Below are 19,072 nucleotides of genomic sequence, written 5' to 3' on the forward strand. Positions count from 1 at the left end.
ATATACTTCATGTATCACATTCATTACACATTGTCATTGCTGATGTGGGATAATACACTGAACATATCACATATTATACTGCAAATACAATAAAACATGTTTAAAGTTTGTGTCTGTTTACAAACTTAAAAAAGACAGTATACCAATTTATTGTATAGATATATGTTGACTTTGAAGTATAAAAAGATATTCACAAGGAAAGAGGAAACTCAGTAAACATAATGGCCAACAAAAAGTATTAAGTAGTATATCTAATCAGGAAAGTAACTCCATTTGTAAGCTCCCCCCCCCAAAAAAAACCCCAAACACCAGGAATTGACGAAGGATGTGAAGGAACTCTACAGTAAAAGCTATAAAATCTTGAAGAGGCAAATTGAAGAAGACATAAAATAGTGGAAAGACCATCCACTCTCCTGGATTTTCAAAGTTAACCGCATGAAAATGGCAATACTGCTCAAAGCAATGTATAAATTCAACGCAATGCCCATCAAAATTCTAACATCATTCTTCAATGAGATAGAGAAAACAATCCAAAAATTCATATGGAAACACAAAGGCTTACAAATTGCAAAAGCAATCCTGACTAGAAAAAGTAGTGTTGGAGGAATAACAATATAAAACTTCAAACTCTAGAGGTCAGGAGTGTGGCCTACTGGTAGAGTGCTTTCCTAGCATGCATCAAGACCTGGGTTTGATCCTCAGTACCACATACACAAAACAAAAGTCAGAAGTAGGGCTGTGGCTCAAGTGGTAAAATGCTAGACTTGAGAAAGCTGAAGGACAGTGCCCAGGCCCTGAGTTGAAGCCCCAGTACTGGCAAACAAAATAAAACTTTCAAACTATACTATAGACCCATAGTAGTAAAAACAGCCTGGTACTGGCATAAAAACAAGCCTGAGACCAATGAAACAAAATAGAGACCCAAAAATTAAAAAATTACAAACTTATAGCCATCTAATATTGGATGACAACACCAAAAAAAAAAAAAAAAAAAAAAAAGGCTGGAAGAAAGACAGCCTCTTCAACAAACAGCACTAGAGCATCAATTCAAAAAGTCTCAAAGACCTCAGTGTAAGACTAGAAATCATGAAACTATTACAGGAAGGAGTAGGAGAAACATTAGGACTTCTTGGCACTGGTAGGAACTTTCTGAATAAAACATACAGAAGCACAGCAAAGCAAAGATGACTTGATAAATGGGACTGCATCAAACTGAAAACTTCTACACATTAAAGGACATACCAAACAAGCTAAAATGACAGCCTACAAAATGAAAGATTCTTTTTTGCTAATTCTGGGCTTGAGTTTCAGGGCCAGAGCACTGTCCTTGGGTTTTCTCAAAAGCGCCACCACTTAAGCCACACCATTTCCAGCTTTTTCTATGCCTTCAGTACCAAGGAATCGAACCTGGGTCTTTATGCATGCTGGGCAAGCACTCTATCACTAGGCAAAACTCCGGGCCCTGAAAGAAGATTTTTACCAGCTATACATAACAGACAATGCCCTAATATCCAGAATATGCAAGAAGTTTAAAATTAAGCCCTCAAAAAACCAGTAACCATAGTGGCGCTGTGGCTCAAGTGGTAGAGTGCTAGCCTTGAGCTGAAGAGCTCAGGGATAGTGCCCAGGCCCAGAGTTCAAGCCCTACAATGTACAAAAACCACCACCACCACCAACAGAAAACAGCAACCCAATTAATAAATAGGCTAATGAGCTAAAGAGAGACTTCTCAGATGAAGTGAAAATGGCTAATAGACACATAAAGAAATGTTCAACAGGTTTGGCTATAAAGGAAATGCAAATCAAAACACTAAGAATCCACACCTCACTTTAGTTAGAATAGTTACTATCAAGAAAATAAACAATAAGTGCTGCCAAGAATGTAGCCAAAAGGGAACTCTTATTACAATAGTGATGGGAATGCTAACTTGTTCAACCACTCTGGAAAGCAGTATGGAAGTTCCTCAAAAACTAAATATGAGCTTTCCTCCTATGACCAGCAATTTCAGTCTTGGGTATAATCCAATAGAGCACAAATAAGGCTACAGTAAAGCTACAAATACAACCATGTTCATTGTAGTACTATTCATCATTGCCAAGATATGAAATTAGCCCAGATGCTCTTTATTGAATGAAGAAATGAAAAATGTGTTATACTATACCATGTAGAAAAAAATGATGCTGAGGAAAGTCAAGCACAGAAAGACAAAAGCTGCATGTTTTCCCTTATCTGTAGAAGCCAGAATTAGCTTATAAACATATAATATGTTGGGTGGTATGCAAGTACTAATTGAAATATGGTAGATTCAAGGCAGATTTCAAATTGTATAGAAACAAGTAATTGAATGGGGTGGGTTTAAAACAAAAACTGGTAAGGCAGAAAAATATTTGTTTTGCCAGTCCTGGGCCTTGAACTCAGGGCCTGAGAACTGTTCCTGGGCTTTCTCAAAGCTAGAGTGCTACCACTTGAGTTACAGCAACACTTCTGGTTTTTGTCTATGTATGTGGTACACCAAGGAATTTAACCCAGGTCTTTGTTCATGCTAGGCAAGTAGTCTACCACTAGACCAAACTCCTGGCTCAGAAAAACATTTTCATTATGAGTTTAAAAAAACTTGATTCTGGAACTCAGTTTTACAGTAACTTTGCTAGAAGCATTGTTTGTCTAGGGTTCAGTTTCTACATGGGAGCTGGTAGCACACACATTTTCCTAGCTACTTGCTAAGATGAGATCTAAGGATCATGATTCAAAGCCAAGCCAGGCAGAAAAACCTGTGAGACTCCTATCACCAATTAACCACCAAAAACAGGGAAATGGAGTTCTAACACTAGTGATTAGGTTACCTAGAGTTCTGAGTGGAGGAGCCCTGGCACTGATAAAACAAAAACAAACCTTTAGTTTCTTAGGTTACTAATTTTATGCTTTTATTTGATTTTTTTGCCAATCACGGGGCTTGAACTCAGGGCCTGAAAGCTGGCCTCTGAGGTACTGAGGAATTGAACCTGAGTCTTTGTGCATGCTAGGCAAGTACTCTACCGCTAGGAGAAATTCCTGGCCCTAATTTTATGCTTTTAAGTTACAAAAATAAGCCAGGCACTAAAGACTGTGAGATTCTTATCTCCAATTAACCACTAGAAAACCAGAAGTGGAGCTCAAGGGGTAGGGCTGAACAGCTCAGGCCCAGAGTTCAAGTCCCACAACTGACAAAAATAAAATTTCTAAAACTATAAATTAATATTTATAAGACTGCTATGTACATCAATCTTCTATTAGAACAATTAACTTTATGACTACCTAGTAAAACAAATAACTAAACACAATCTAATAAAACACAAACCCTACGAAACAGATACTGTAATTCAGATTTTATAACAGAGGAAACAGACATAGCAAAGCTAACTAACCCATGCGATGTCACTTAGATTGTATGAGGAGTTGACCTTCAGTTATCTATAAATGCAGTCATGATGTCATGCCAGGTATAAAAGTAAATATAAGGACTAGGAGTTTGGCCTAGTGGCAGAGTGCTTGCCTAGCATGCATGAAGACCCAGGTTCAATTCCTTGGTACCACATACATAGAAAAAAGCCAGAAGTGGTGCTGTGCTCAAGTGGTAGAGTTCTAGTCTTGAGAAAGCCCAAGGACAGTGCCCAGGCCCTAAGTTAACAGGATTGGACTGGCAAAAAAAAAAAAAGTAAATGTAACATTTATCTTCTAATGCAGGAAGTAAAAATGATGCTTACCATTTTTGCCTATTAAAACTCAAATTTAATTCATATATATGAGACAAAATCTCAATACATATATATTTGTTTTTGCTTTCTGGTGCTGATTATGGGGCTTGAACTTAGGGCATGGGCCATGTTCCTGCAATCTTCAGATCTCAGCCTCCTGAGTAGCTAGGATTATAGATAAGAACCAGAGGTATTTATTCCCTACATGTGACATATAAGATTCACTAGTCTCAGGCACTGAAAATAAAAAAAATAATATAAAAGCTCACCAAATGCACTATGGTTACACAAACCTAAAATTCCAGCACTGGATAGCAGGAGGACTGCAAATTCAAGATCACCCCAAGCTACATATAAGGACCCTGTCTCAAAAATAAGAAGGGTAATAAAAAAGAAAGAGCAAAAGGAGGGAGAAGCGAAGGGGAAAAGCAGGAGATGGAAAATGGAAAAGACAGGGGAAAGAAAAAAGGTATGGAAGGGGAAAAGAAAAAGGAAAGTAAAAAGAAAGAAAAAGGACTACTTCATGAACAAAATAACGAAACTGTTAATTTTAACTGTCAAATGTCTTCATAACTTATAAGACTTGCTTATACACCCCTAAACTTACTTATCTAATGCCTTTATGCTAGAATAGGTTAGAATTACATTTTTTACCCCTTTCTGTCTAAATACATTTTTAGAATATATGTTAATGGCTACTCTAAATGGTATTTGAAAAGTATTTTACCTCTGCAAATGTTTGGAGCAGTTTGTTCACCTCAGCAAAGGTTTGTGGAAGAATACCATCATAATTTGACCTTGTACTAAAAGCATGTAACAAAGTTTTAGAATCATGAAGGAGAAATTTTACTGTTGCAGAATTCACTTCATTATTAGCTGGTAAGAGAAAATAAAGAAAAACATGTAAGAATGAATCCACAACATGAAAATCACTTTGGGACACTAATATTATAAACTCCAAAGTTTAGGAAGAATATATGTTTACGTGTACATGTCATGTCTAACTTACCCTTCTGCTATTAAAAGAGATTAACAAACAGAGAAAGTTCTACCATTATTCTGTTTTCAGATTCTAGGTGTTCCCTCACTTTGTCAACCTCACTCGTTAGAAATGAGATAGTTACTAAAAAAAAAAAAAAAAAAAAAAATCAAACTGTAGAATTTCAAGTTGAGATTGCTTCCCATGCACATCCTTTCATAGTGATGAACGTACCAAAAGAGTCAGATGTTATGGCAACCCATATTAGTTAGATATGGTTCTTATCACACCAAATCAGTAGTCATGTTGTGCTTTTTCTTCAACTCACTGCGTGAAACTTACCTCTTGATTTACTGAAAATAATGTGTTTTGCGTGTAACAAAATTATGGCAAAAAAAATAGAGAATTTGGGCAATAGTGAAAAGCAAAAGGGGCTAGATTTTTTCTCCCCTGTAAGTTAATGTGAGAAATCTACAAATAATAATTTAAAGACCTAACAACTTACCTGGCACTGACTGCTCACACCTGTAATCCTAGCTACCCAGGAGGCTGATATCTGAGGATCTGGGTTCAAAGCCAGCTTGGGCTTTGAAAAGTCTGAGAAACTCATCTCCAATTAAACACCAGAAAACTGGAAGTAGACCTGTGACTCCAAGTGGTAGACACTAGTCTTGAGCAAAATAGCTCAGGAACAGTGCCTAGGCCCTGAGTTAAAAGCCCATGTCCTCCACACCCTCCCCCCCCCCAAAAAAAACTCAGACTTTTCCCAAGCTGGCTTCAAACCATGATCCACATATCTCAGCTCCCTGAGAAGCTAAGATTACGGGTGAAAGCTTTAATATTGTAATACACATAGCTAAAGGAAAAAAGATTCATACCTTTGGAGAGATTTTCATATAGGCGCTCAACAGTTAAAAGCAAGTTCTTTCCCATTATTAATCCAAATACAGCCAACCAATGTTTTTTAAAGCACTGTAATAAATGTATTAGTGTCCATGGTGGTTTCAAATACAGCATCTAAAAGGCATTTTCAAAAATTATTATTTATGGACTTTATTATTATTACTGTTACTTAAACACACCTATTTAGAAATATATATTTCTGTTGAAAATATAGTTGGATTCTCCTTATATTAAAATACATTTTATAAAAAGTTAATCACAGCCGGGCCAGGTCAAACTCTCGGCCCAGAGTTTGACCTAGTGGTGCTTGCCTAGCATTCATGAAGACCCGGGTTAGATTCCTCCGTACCACATATGCATAGAAAAAGACAGAAATGGTGCTGTGGATGAAATGGTAGAGCTCTAGCCTTGAGAAAGCCCAAGGACAGTGCTCAGGCCCTGAGTTCAAGGCCCAGGACTGGCAAAATAATTTTTTTTTAAGAGTTAATTACAGCCAAGCGTTGTGGCTCATGTCAGTAATCCTAGCTATTCAGGAGGCTGAGATTTGAGGATCATGGTTCAGAGCCAGCCGGGGCACTAAAGTCTGTGAGACTCTTATCTCCAATTAACCAGAAAACCTGAAATGGCCCTGTGGCTCAAGGGGTAGTTCAGTAGCCCTGAAATGAGCTGAAAAGCTCAGGGACAGTGCCCAGGCCCAGAATTCAAGTCCCACAACCAAACCTCCCCCACCCCCAAAATCAAAAAACAAAAAACAGTTAATCATCTTGAAATGCTATTACAATCTGCTCTTGTAAAATTTACATGAGCATTAATTTTTATAGTTTCAGAAACCAGAAGTTTAAGAAAAAAAAAAGCATAATTCTAACCAGAGAAATAGTCTTCATCAGAAAGGTTCTTTAATGTACTTTTTGTATGAAATGTCAACACCTTTTTTCTGAGTCATTCCTATTTCTATTATAGAATATCCCATTTAAATCAAACCTCCTAGAATCTTATCATTCTCATTATTTTGGCACAACACTAAGTAATACAGTCAAGTTGCAAACACAAGATACTGGCAAATATTAGAAGTCACTGAAGAGCTGAGATAAAGTTAGAAGCTACAATTGATGGGCTATATAATGTTTCTGCTAGCTATAAATGTATGTGAACATCAAATCAACATTACACTGAGCTCTTAAGAACATGGTTGCCCAGTTTGGTATTTTATTGAATTGTAGAAAAGAGTAATCCTAAAGAAAATCCAAAGCATCTTGCTAAGGTGATCAACTGTATTCTGACTGTCATTATTTGACATAAGCCAAAATACTAATTTTTTTCCTAAATGCACATTGCTAAGTGGATTTCTCTATATCAAATCAAATTAAAATAAGTTTTCTAGACTCAATTTAAGCTCCAGGAGTAGGCTTCCAACACATCATAAATATTTATTGATTAAAACTATGATCATGTAGTTTTTAAAACCTTTAAGAAATACCTATGATTTAGGCCAGGAGTTTGGCATAGTGGTTCGATTCCTTGGTACCACATACATAGAAAAAAGTCAGAAGTGGTGCTGAGACTCAAGTGGTAGAGCTCTAGCCTTGAGAAAGCCCAAGGACAGTGCTCAGGCCCTGAGCTCAAGCCCAGGACTGGCAAAAAAAAAAAAGAAAAAAGAAATACCTATGATTTGCCAAAAAAACATTATTTCAAAAATCTGGAGAAAAATAATCAATGCAATATTACTAAAATGAAGCTTACACATTTTGTATAATAATCTTTTAAGATAACAAATCTCCCATTACAGAAAATTTTGAACTAATCACCTCCATCCAAAGGTTTCCAAAAGCAATTTTCATTTCTGTTTCCAATATTGAAGACAAAGCTGTTCCAAGAGATTTTTCAAGATCACATACAATGTGTTCAAGTAGAATGGATAATCCAGAATTTGTAGACTCTTCTTTACAGCTCTCTTCTACAGGTGGGGCTCCTTCAAAGCAAATAGTTAAACGGCTTTATATAGGGCATATATTGTTATTGCTCTTTGTTATTGCTTTTTGGGTGATACTGGGGTTTGAATTTAGGGCCTCATGCTTGCTAGGCAGGTGTCTGCTACTTGAGCCATGGCCTCATTCCTTTCGAGTTTTGGGGGGGGGGGGAAGAAATTAAATGTTTTTAGTCAAATGGAAAATTTTTTAGACTTTAAAATTTCTTTTTATTATTTTGAAAATAAGAATGAAAAGAATGTGCTGCATTTATTTACAACTGAAAACCCCCAAAAAAGTGTGTACAAAAATAGGCTTTCCAAAAATAGTACATATTTCTAATCTCAGTCCACATCAATCATTTACAAACAACCAATATCTCTAGCTTAACTTTTCTTTATGTCTTTTCCCATTAAGGAAAGGGAGAAGTCATTTCATTACTTGAAATCATTTCATTATCAATACTCTGTATGTGTGTGTGTATGCCATACTCAGGTCCTAAGTGCTGTCCCTTAGCTTTTGCTCAAGGCTAGCACTCTATCTACCATTGAGTCAGAGCTCCACTTCTGGCATTTTGGTGGTTCACTGGAGATTAGTCTCTCACAGATTTTCCTACCCAAACTGGGTTCAAACCATAATCCTCAAATCTCAGCCTCCTGAGTAGCTAGGATCACAGGCACCAGCCACTGGCTCCCAGCTATCATTACTTTGGATACTTCAAACAACGAGATGTTATTTGTAAAAACAAAACAAACAAACAAAAAACCACACACACACACACAATTTTTAAATCAATCCCGGGGCTTCAACTCAAGAGCCTGGACCCAGACCCAGACCCTGACCTTCTTTTGCTCAAGACTAGCATACTACCACTTGAGTCATGGTTCCACTTCTGGTTTTCCCTGCGTTTTTTATCTGAGATAAGGATCTCACAGACTTTCCTGCCTGGGCTAGCTTTGAACTGTTATCCTCAGAGCTCAGCCACTTGACTAGCTAGGATTGTAGATGTAAGACACCAAGGCCTGGCATGTATGCTGTTTTTGTTGTCTTTTCCTTTTCTCTTATGTGTTAGTTTGTCTGTGGGAGGGAAAGGTGGGACAAACGGTGAACAAATACAGCACTGGTACTCACTAGACACTATGTGGAAAATGAGCTATATAATTTGTGGATGGGGATGAGAGGGAAAAACTAGGCGTGGGTGAAGGGATGACTTGGAACAAAAAACAAGTACTCATAACCTGATTTATGTAACTGTTTTTAACTACTCTGTACATCACCTCTACAATAATAATAATATATATATATTTTTTTTAAAAAAACTAATATTTTTAAGGCAAAACCCAAAACATTTAAGTGGTTTAGTGTGACACATAAAAACTAGGGATAAAAGATGGCAATAATACAATGGCAAAGTGAAAAGATACTACCACTGAAAATTCATAAACTTGAATATTCTGTATTCCTCTCAAATGTTTTGAATATTACAATAAAAACTTTGTTTCCAAAAGGAGACAAATAGCTTGTTTGTATTCACAAATATCTACATAAATTACATAGAAAAAATATTATAAATACTGAAGACTTTAAATTATCTTCATAGTGATAAGGTGGGATATGTTTCTAAATGATGCCATTTGACATTATGCTCTATTATACTTTTCATTAATACAAGCAACAAGTATCCTAAATATGTTATTTTAAATGTCTACGATGAGCTGGGCACTGGTAGCTCATACCAGTCAGAAGGCTGAGATCTGAATACTGCAATTCAAGGTAGACTGTACAGGAAAGTCCATGAAACTCATTATCTCCAACTACAAAAAAGCCACAAGTAGGGGCCGGGAGTTTGGCCTTGTGGTTAAAGTGCTTGCCTAGCATGCATGAAGACCCGGGTTCGATTCCTCAGTACCACATACATAGAAAAAAAAAGCCGGAAGTGGTGCTGAGCCTCAAGTGGTAGAGCTCTAGCCTTGAGAAAGTCCAAGAACAGTGCTCAGGCCCTGAGCTCAAGCCCAGGACTGGCAAAAAAAAAAAAAAAAAAGCCACAAGTAGAGCTGTGGCTCAAGTGGTTAGCATCAACCTTGAGCATAAAAGCTCAGAAACAGTGCCTAAGCCCCCTGCTGCAAGCCCCAGGATGAGCACAAAATAAATCTACAAGATAAAAATTTACTATTAACTACTATTACTATTAATTACTATTAATGTCATTAATAATTGTGGTACAAAAGATAGTTTTAATTATCCACAGAAAAAAATACTACCTGCTTTCAACTGCTGCTCAGAAATACAAGGTTGATGACACATATCTGTATTCAAAGATAAGTTTAATAACTCTGAACTCAACTCTTCTTTACTGAGTGACTTCACACCACTTATTAGGCCTTTGCTTCTTAAGTTTCTATCATCCCTAAAGTTAGGGTTAAAAGGAAAAATACACTTTGTTAAAACATATAGCAACTCAAAACAAATGGGATCTAGTCAGAGATCAGTGATTATTAGCACATAAATTATTTGGGGGAGGGTCAGGGGAAGCACAGAATTATGGGACAAAAAGTAAACTAATTGAACAGTGATAATCACTAGAAACTATGTTGAAAATGAACTGTACAATGTATGGGGAGAGGGGTCAAGAGTGGAAACTGGGAGAAAATGAGGAAAAAGGTGACTATGTTCTAAAAGAAATATACTTATTACCCGACATATGTAACTGCAACCCCTCTGTACATAAACTATACAATAACAGTAAGTGAAATAAAAATTTTTAAAAAGAGAAAATAACAAAATGGCTATGAAACTTACGTGCACAGAATAACAAGAGAACATGGGAATAATTCCTGGTACTGGAGACAGCATTTCAGTACTCGATCATCATTGTTTTCATCACTCAACCCATCTGCAAATTTAGCAAAGTCAATTATCAATAAACAGATAAGAAATCTAAGTTTCACATAAACAACTGAGGCTGTGTTTACCAGTTAAAACTACTCTATGATATTGTCAATAAATATGTCATTATTTCTCCAAATGCATACAGTGTACACTAATACCTAATACAAACTGCTGCCTATGAGTAAAAATGTATCAATGTAGGTTCACTAGTTTATAATAAATTTAACTAGTCTGATTTGGGTACTGATAATGGTGGAGGCTACTCATATGGGAGTGGAGAACATGTAGGAAATTGCTAAATCTTCTTCCTGAAGGTAAAGCTGTAATAAGTCCATTTTAAAAATATATCTGAAAGAAAATCTTTAAATAAATAGTAAAATAAGCCTTAATAACTTCCAGTTCTAAAATTCACATATCATATAGTTGCTCAAAACTAAATGAAAATTTTATTACTGAAATGGGCTACTACTACTCAAAAGAAAGAAATGTGACCCTGAGGCTGTCAGATCAGAAACTTAAAGCTATGAGTTCCAGTCACCATTCAGTTATTCAGAATATAAATACACTATATAACTACTTAATGTTTAAAATTATCTCAGTAGTAAGAGATACATAAACTAGTGGGCAATTGCTCTCATAGCAACGAACTACTTTTTCTGTGTGTGCGTTCTCTCAACCTCTAAAGGAAACATGAGTCACAGGTGAAAAATACAAAAACTAATTTCTACCAAATGGTAATTAGTTGCCGAAAGAGTATTCTCTGGCATTCTTTTTTTTTTTTTCCATCGGTTGTGGGACTTGAACTCTGGGCCTGGGAGTTGTCCCTGAGCTCTTCAGCTCAAGGCTACCATTCTACCCTTTGAGCCACAGCACCACTTCTGATTTTCTGGTGATTAACTGGAGTCTCAAGGACGTTTTAGTCCCCTTTTTTAGTACCTGAGCAGGCTTTGAACTGCTATCCTCAGATTTCAGCCTCCTGAGTAGCTACGACTACAGGCAAGAGCCACCATGCTCAGCTTCCTCTGGCATTCTTTAAGACTTAAAAACATATACTAGGCTGGGAGTTTGGCCTAGTGGTTAAAGTGCTTGCCTAGCATGCATGAAGACCCGGGTTCGATTCCTCGGTACCACATACATAGAAAAAGAAGTGGTGCTCAGGCTCAAGTGGTAGAGCTCTAGCCTTGAGAAAGTCCAAGGACAGTGCTCAGGCCCTGAGCTGAAGCCCAGGACTGGCAAAAAAAAAAAAAAAAAAAACCATATACTAAAAATATACTAAAAATAGTTAAGTGTAAGAGACAGTACCAAAGATAATGTTTATCATAATGGTCTACTTGTCTTAGAATTCCCTCTGGTGCTTTTTAATAATGGCAGGGCCACACCTCAGACTGATTCTGGATCCAGACACTGATTTAAGCTGTCAACAAATCTTACACACTGATTCAAGACTCTTTTCATTAATGAACCCCAACCTTGGTCTCAGTTTATTTTTCTCTCCATTTTTAGCATACAGTTCTTAATTATTGAAATTTTAATTAGAAAACTCATCTACCCTGCATAAATATGTATTTAAAACATTATGTTTTAGTTGATCATGGATACAATGGTAGTCTCATAAGATTATAATGGTGGAGCCGGGCGCTGTGGCTCATGCCTGCCTGTAATCCTACCTGCTCAGGAGGCTGAGATCTGAGGACCATGGTTCAAAGCCAGCCTGGGCACTAAAGTCTGTGAGACTCTTATCTCCAATTAACCACCAGAAAACCGGAAGTGGTTCAAGGGGTAGGGCAGTAGCACTGAGCTGGAGAGCTCAAGGACAATGCTCAGGCCAAGTACAAGCCCCATGACCAACAAAGAAAATAACATTATAATCATCAGAAAATACTTATTACCTAGTTATTTCATAGCACAATGCGTTATTCAAATGTGTGGTAAGGCTAATATAAATAAATCTACTGTGCTTCCATTCATGTGAAAGTATAGCAAATACAAAGCATAATACTTTATAATGGTAATAAATGATTTATTGACAGGGCTTGTACTCAGGACCTGAGCACTGTCCTTGGGCTTTCTCAAGGCTAGAATTCTACACTTGAGCAACAGCACCACTTCCAGCTTTTTTCTATGTATGTGGTACCGAGGAATCGAACCCAAGTCTTTGTGCATGCTAGGCAAGCACTCTACCACTAAGCCAAATTCCCAGCCCTCTACATTTAAGTTCCATTATATAATTTAGAATGTAGTCCTAGTCACAAAAAAGTTCACTCTAGAATAGTCTATTGTATTACAATGACAGCAAGCTTAATCATTTTATGTTTACGTCATTACATCTAGAAGCCATGGCTAGGCAATGCTTAGATTATTATACTCATGTAGGTATACCTAATAGTCACACATTGGTGATATCACCTAATCACATATTTCTCCAAATTGTTCACATCAAGTATATATACATGGTTTGCTCTTAAAACGACATAAAAGAAGACAAGCACTAGTGTCTCGCACCTATACTACTACTCAGAAGGCTGAGATCTAAGAATCATGATTCAAAGCCAACCCAGGAAGACAAATCCTAGAGATTTATCTCCCATTAAGCAGAAAAAAAGCCAGAAATGGAAGTATGGCTCATGTGGTAGAGCATCTGCCAAGATATGAAAAGCTGACTAAGAAAATAAGACCTGGACTTCAAGCTTCAGTACTAGCAAATATAGGCAAATTTAGGTTTGCTGGTTCAAGCCCATAATCCCAGCTAGTGGGAAATAAGAATACAGGAAGATCAAGGTAGAAGATCAGCCTAGTCAAAATGTTAATGAGATAATACCTCAACATACAAGCCAGGAAAGCTGGGTCATACTGTAATCCCAGATACTTGGAAGGCTTAGTTAAGAAAATCAACATCCAATACTGGTCCCAGGCCAAAGTGTGACCCTATCTGAACCATAAATTCAAGCAAAAACCAAGGGGTTGGTTCAGATACCGAAATGCTTGCCTAGCAAGTGTAAGGCCTTGAGTTCAAACTAAAACTTACTTCCCCACAAAAACAAAGATCTATAATATAGTTGCACATACATATAGTACTACACAGTTACTCAATGCGAAATCCTAGAATAACCATAGTAAATCTAGGCGAAACAAAAGTAAATAAAAACCAAGGAATCCCAAAATAAACCACAATGCAACACAATGCCCATTCCATTTACATTTCAATGACTATATATTTTTTGGAGCTTTGATCTGTTTCCTTCCAATAATTAGTCAGAACCCAAACAAGTCTACCAGGAATCAAGCATCTTGAAAGACAATACTCACAAAGTTTCTGAGATGCGAGTTGTATTGACTGACCCCATAACTTCCTATCTTGATTTTTGAGACTGTCGTTGATGAAATGAATTGCGGGTATAGCTTTGTGTTGGGCATGTTTTAGTAATTTTCCCTCCTTCATACGGTCTAACTCTTGTACAACAACCCAAGGAATTATTAATACAAGTCTGTCAAATCCTAAAAAACAGAAAGATTTCTTAGAACCCAACCAACATTTATTGAGTTAAATTCAATTTATTATTCATTAAATCCAATTGTAAAAGAACTAGAAATTTAAAAACACATAGGACCTGCCTTTAAGAAATCTACAATAAATGAGATAATTAAAAATATGGAAATTAATAGAATATAATGGTCAGAACAATGCTAAAAAGTAACTACAACTAGAGAACAAAAAAAGAGCTTAGCAGAGGCTGGGAATTTGGCCTAGTGGTAGAGTGCTTGCCTAGCATGTACGAAGACCTGGGTTCAATTTCTTAGTACCACAAATATACAATTTAAAAAAAAAAAAAAAGCCAGAAGTGGTGCTGAGGTTCAAGTGGTAGAGCTCTAGCCTTGAGAAGTCCAAGGACAGTGCTCAGACCCTGAGCTCAAACCCAGGACTGGCAGAAAAAAAAGGGGGGGGGCCGGGAGTTTGGCCTAGTGGTAGAGTGCTTGCCTAGCATGCATGAAAACCCAGGTTCAATTCCTCGGTACCACATACATAGAAAAAAGCCGGAAGTGGTGCTAAGGCTCAAGTGGTAGAATGCTAGCCTTGAGAAAGTCCAAGGACAGTGCTCAGGCCCTGAGCTGGCAAAAAAAAAAAAAAGGGCTTAGCAAGTAATTTCTACAATCAATGTTCTTAATTAAAATTTCATAAATAATTTTGAATTATAATGACCATGATTTTAAAAGGTATTAGAGCTAAGTTAACCTAAGAAGGATCTTTTTTTATTTGAGCTGATTTTATATATATGTATAACAGCAAACATCTAAAGATCTATATGAGGGGGCCAGAAGTTTGGCCTAGTGGTACAGTGGTTGCCTAGCATGCATAAAGACCTGGGTTTGATTCCTTAGTACCACATATATAGAAAAAAGCTGAAAGTGGTACTGTGGCTCAACTGGTAGAGCACTAGTCTTGAGAAAAGTCCAAGGACAGTGCTTAGGCCCTAAGCTCAAGCCCAGGACTGATAAAAACGTAAAGGAAAAAGAAAAAGCCATAAGTGGTGCTGTCTCAAGTGGTAGAACTCTAGCCTTAAGAAAGCCCAAGGACAGTGCTCAGGTCCTGAGTTCAAGCCCCAGAAGTGGCAAAGAAAAAAAAACAAACGATGTATATGAGGAAAAATGCATTTCAGTTAAAAAATAATAGAATTTTAAATAATTTTTATACTACCTGGTATTTCTGTTGTCTTCAAAATTCTCACAAACTTAAGATGATTCATTAGAATATTTGTGTCGATAACAATTAGAAGTTTTTTGTCCAAAGCAGTATTTGCTTGAGGAAAGGAAGAGATGAAGAATTCCATGATTTGTACAATGACTAAAATAATACCTTCAGGCAATCTATCTTATAATTGAGCAGTGTTTCACTTAGTTGAAACTGATAAAATTTGTGATTAATAAGCCAAGAAGAGGACAACTTGGAACTCTGATTACTGGTTTTTGACAAAAGAAGATAATTATTTCTAACTGCCTAACAATGTGAGATATATAGAAAACAAATGAAACAAATATTAGTCCTGATTTATAAACCCAAAAGAAATACACCATATTTCATTTCATATGAACAAAATGTAACTTTTCATTTACAAAAGGTAAAAACTGAATGTTAGCACATTATTATTAACTTGTGGGCAAAGGATATCATAAACATTAATATATAGGGAATACCAGCAGAAGAATGTACATCATCTTCCATCAAGTCTATTTCCATATTCATTAACTCTCCAGAGGGTGGAACAGGTAAATCCGCACTTCTCCCCACTCGTGCAGCATGGAGTTCTTCTACTATCTGCATCTAAATTATAAAAGACCTCAGTGAAATATTTTGGGTTACTTACTTTCCTGATCAATAAGAAAAGATTCATTAAGTCAAGTAAAAATTCACAGAGAGTGCTGGGCTCATTCCTGTAATCCTAGCTTGAGATCTGAGGATCAATGTTCAAAGACAGCTGGAGCACAAAAGGACCAGAGACTCTTATCTCCATCTAACCTCCAGAAAACAGTTAAGTGGGTTAAGTGGGGCTTGGCTTAAGGGTAGGGCAGTAGCCTTGAGCTGAAGAGCTCAGGGACAGTGCCCAGGCCAAGTTCAAGCCCCATGACCACCCCCCTCACACACACAAAATGTACATGTGTGTGTATAAACAATAGACGAATGAATGAAATGCCCTAGATATAGTTATCCTTAGAACAGAAAATTCTTTCAGAGCTCTTACCAGTTTGTTTGTTTTTTGGTCAGTGGTGGGGCTTGAACTCTGGGTCTGGGCACTGTCCCTAAGCTTTTCAGCTCAAGGCTAGAGCTCTACCACTTGAACCAAAACACCACTCTGGTTTTCTGGTGGTAAATTGGAGAAAAAGAGTCCCACGGACTTTAATGGCTGGGCTAACTTTGAACTACGATCCTCAGATCTCAGCCAGCTGAGCAGCTAGAATTACAGGCATGAGCCACAGGCACCTGACAGCTCTTACCAGCAATATGTGCACTATATGTCTTTGCCATTGAAATCTGATAAAATAGGTAGCATATTACAAATAAGAAAAGCACAGGGGGCCGGGAGTTTGGCCTAGTGGTAGAATGCTTGCCTAGCATACACAAAGACCCAGGTTCGATTCCTTGGTACCACATACATAGAAAAAATAAAAGCTGGAAGTTGTGGTGAGGCTCAAGTGGTAGAGCTCTAGCCTTGAGAAAGTCCAAGAACAGTGCTCAGGCCCTGAGCTCAAGCCCAGGACTGGCCAAAAAAAAAAAAAAGCACAGACTCCAAGCCAAGGGTAGGCAGTCTGACTGCCTTGAGCAAGCTCTATGCTCTAGTGCCTCTCCTTTTATAGAATTAACCAAAACAATATGACCAGCGTGAAGAGTATCACACAACAAAGTAAGCAGTGTTCTCAAAGGATGTCCTCTCTCTTCTGTATCAGTAAGACATGGATATTGGTTTAGAATTCACTTTCCGGGACCAATATCAGACAGAGTCTCAGGAAGAAGACTGAGTCCTACATTTTAAATAAAGATTCCAGGAAATTTTTATGTGTGTTAAAGTCTGAGAAATATTATTTTAGAAATTAAAAAACAATCTAAAAGTGCTCAATTCTGAAGCATAATATTCTATAGTATATTTATTTGCTCTAATTTTGAATTGAAATAATGCAGCTTCTCTTTTATTCCCAGTATATGAACAAAAAGAGTAAATATGGGGTAGTGGCATAATATACTATTATTTTGGCTAAAATATTTTACTAAAGCCAGGTGCCAGTGGATCATGCCTGTAATTCTAGCCACTAAGGAGGCTGAGATCGGAGGATCACAGTTTGATGCCAGCCCGGGCAAAAGTAAGTGAAAACCTTCATCTCCAATAAACTACTAAGAAGAATCTAGAAGTGGTGTTGTGGCCCAAGTGGTAGAGTGACAGCTCTGACTACAAAAGAGGCTCAGGGACAGTGCCCAAACCCTGAGTTCAAGCTCCAGAATCAGCAAAAAAGAAAAAGAAAATACAAAGTATACTGAACTTTTGTGGCTCCACAGAGTTCCAGCTGTGTGCAATAAAGCTGAGTGAGAATGTGAGGTCCTGCCTTCTAGCTCTAGTACTGGCACACAAAGCCATCGGGTGCCCGAGGCTAATGATTGCAAGCAGAGCTACTCCAAAGGCTAAAACACAGACAATCAGTTTTAAAACCAGCCTGGGCAGAAAAGTCTTTAAAACTCCATTTCCAATTAACCTGCAACATGTGGTTCAAGTGGTACTGAGCCAGAGATGAACAGAGACTTCAAGGCTCTGAGCCCAAGTATGAGTATCAACACAAAAATAAAAATAAATGAATAAAATCACTTAAATATTTAAGAAAATAGGTATGTTGATTAGAAGAATAGCATCTATAATATTTCATCTTGTAATTATAATTATTTTTAGTTGAAGCAGAATAGTGCTACCTAATAAAAATTAGTCTACTAATTTTAATTATGACTTTTGGCTCTATTGAAAAGGATTCCTCTATTTCCAAGACCAGAGTATTTACCTCATTAATAAGAAAATATACAGATGTTATATACTCCACAGCTAACCCTGTTATTTATCTATTACTTTGAGTGGGTGTTAAACAGAAAGACTACTAATTGATTTAATAAGCATACTTTGTCTAACAACAGTTTCTACTAAAAAAAAATCATCAGAAAAACATGAAACTCAGGGTTCATGCAATCTGGCTCTGAACTATAAAAGGGTTGTAGAGATTTGGAGAATGTTAGTGAGTCTATAATTTTACTGTATGCTTTTGGTGAGATGTGTTTAATGTCAGACAGACTTGAAAAAAATCCAGGATCTCTATTCAGTGTACTACTTACGCTGCAAAAAGAAAACTAAACAATTACCACAGTTACATATTACATTGAAAATTTCTTCTCATATCAGCAAGCAAAAATGTTATGGAAATCTTTCAATATTTGGTATTATTTTTAATAGATTTTCTATGTCAATCCTATACATTGTGTTCCATATATAGGTATACACAGTTCTTTCCTAGATCTTTCATATATAATGGATAGATACATACAAATAGATCTATCAATAGATATAGATATCACTTTTTAATCTCTTAAAGGTACAAATTTTTTCATGTACAAGTAAGAACTGCTTGAATTTCATTAAAATATTCAAAGTAACCTCTTGATCTGTATCTTCAACACTTTCAGGTGATGCAGATGAACATGGTACTTCAAAATTCTGAAATGAAAAGAATAATTATTTTAGGAATGAAGCACACAAGGTTTCAAACTTGACTCTATAAACATTTGGGGTAACAGGTTGTCCTGTACATTATAGAATGCTTAGCAACATCACTCGACTCTACCACTAGATGTCAGTAGCACTGCTTACATTCCATCTTGACACGTGTCATTGCTAATGGTCCTGAGATGCTAAAATGCCCACACAATAGAAAATCCCCATTCTATTCATGAAATATGAGTAAAATTACTTAGGGTTTTAGTTCTAGATATACTCATTTTCTAACTGTTGAGCTATATTCCACTCTAACAGGAAGAAACACGGTAAATAAACTGGACTTCTGTGGTAGAAACATGGAGCCA

General features: G+C 36.9%; 1 protein-coding gene across 11 annotated transcripts in view; it reads right to left on the reverse strand.

Moving 5' to 3' along the window:
* The window catches only part of Swt1 (SWT1 RNA endoribonuclease homolog), a 57,222-nt gene that overhangs the window by 23,676 nt on the left and 14,474 nt on the right, over positions 1-19,072 (reverse strand). For all 11 annotated transcript variants that reach the window (XM_090340231.1, XM_090340228.1, XM_090340229.1 and 8 more), the window contains 9 exons: positions 18,648-18,707; positions 15,661-15,787; positions 15,164-15,265; positions 13,777-13,965; positions 10,381-10,474; positions 9,843-9,988; positions 7,423-7,586; positions 5,593-5,731; positions 4,463-4,611 (listed from right to left, as the gene is read on the reverse strand). In XM_090340231.1, coding sequence (XP_090196357.1) covers positions 4,463-4,611; positions 5,593-5,731; positions 7,423-7,586; positions 9,843-9,988; positions 10,381-10,474; positions 13,777-13,965; positions 15,164-15,265; positions 15,661-15,787; positions 18,648-18,707 — 1,170 coding nt within the window. The remainder of the gene's footprint in view (positions 1-4,462; positions 4,612-5,592; positions 5,732-7,422; positions 7,587-9,842; positions 9,989-10,380; positions 10,475-13,776; positions 13,966-15,163; positions 15,266-15,660; positions 15,788-18,647; positions 18,708-19,072) is intronic.

Source organism: Megascapheus bottae, chromosome 10, assembly GCF_031878675.1.
Source record: "Megascapheus bottae isolate mThoBot1 chromosome 10, mThoBot2.hap1, whole genome shotgun sequence".
NCBI classification, from domain to species: Eukaryota; Metazoa; Chordata; class Mammalia; order Rodentia; family Geomyidae; genus Megascapheus; species Megascapheus bottae.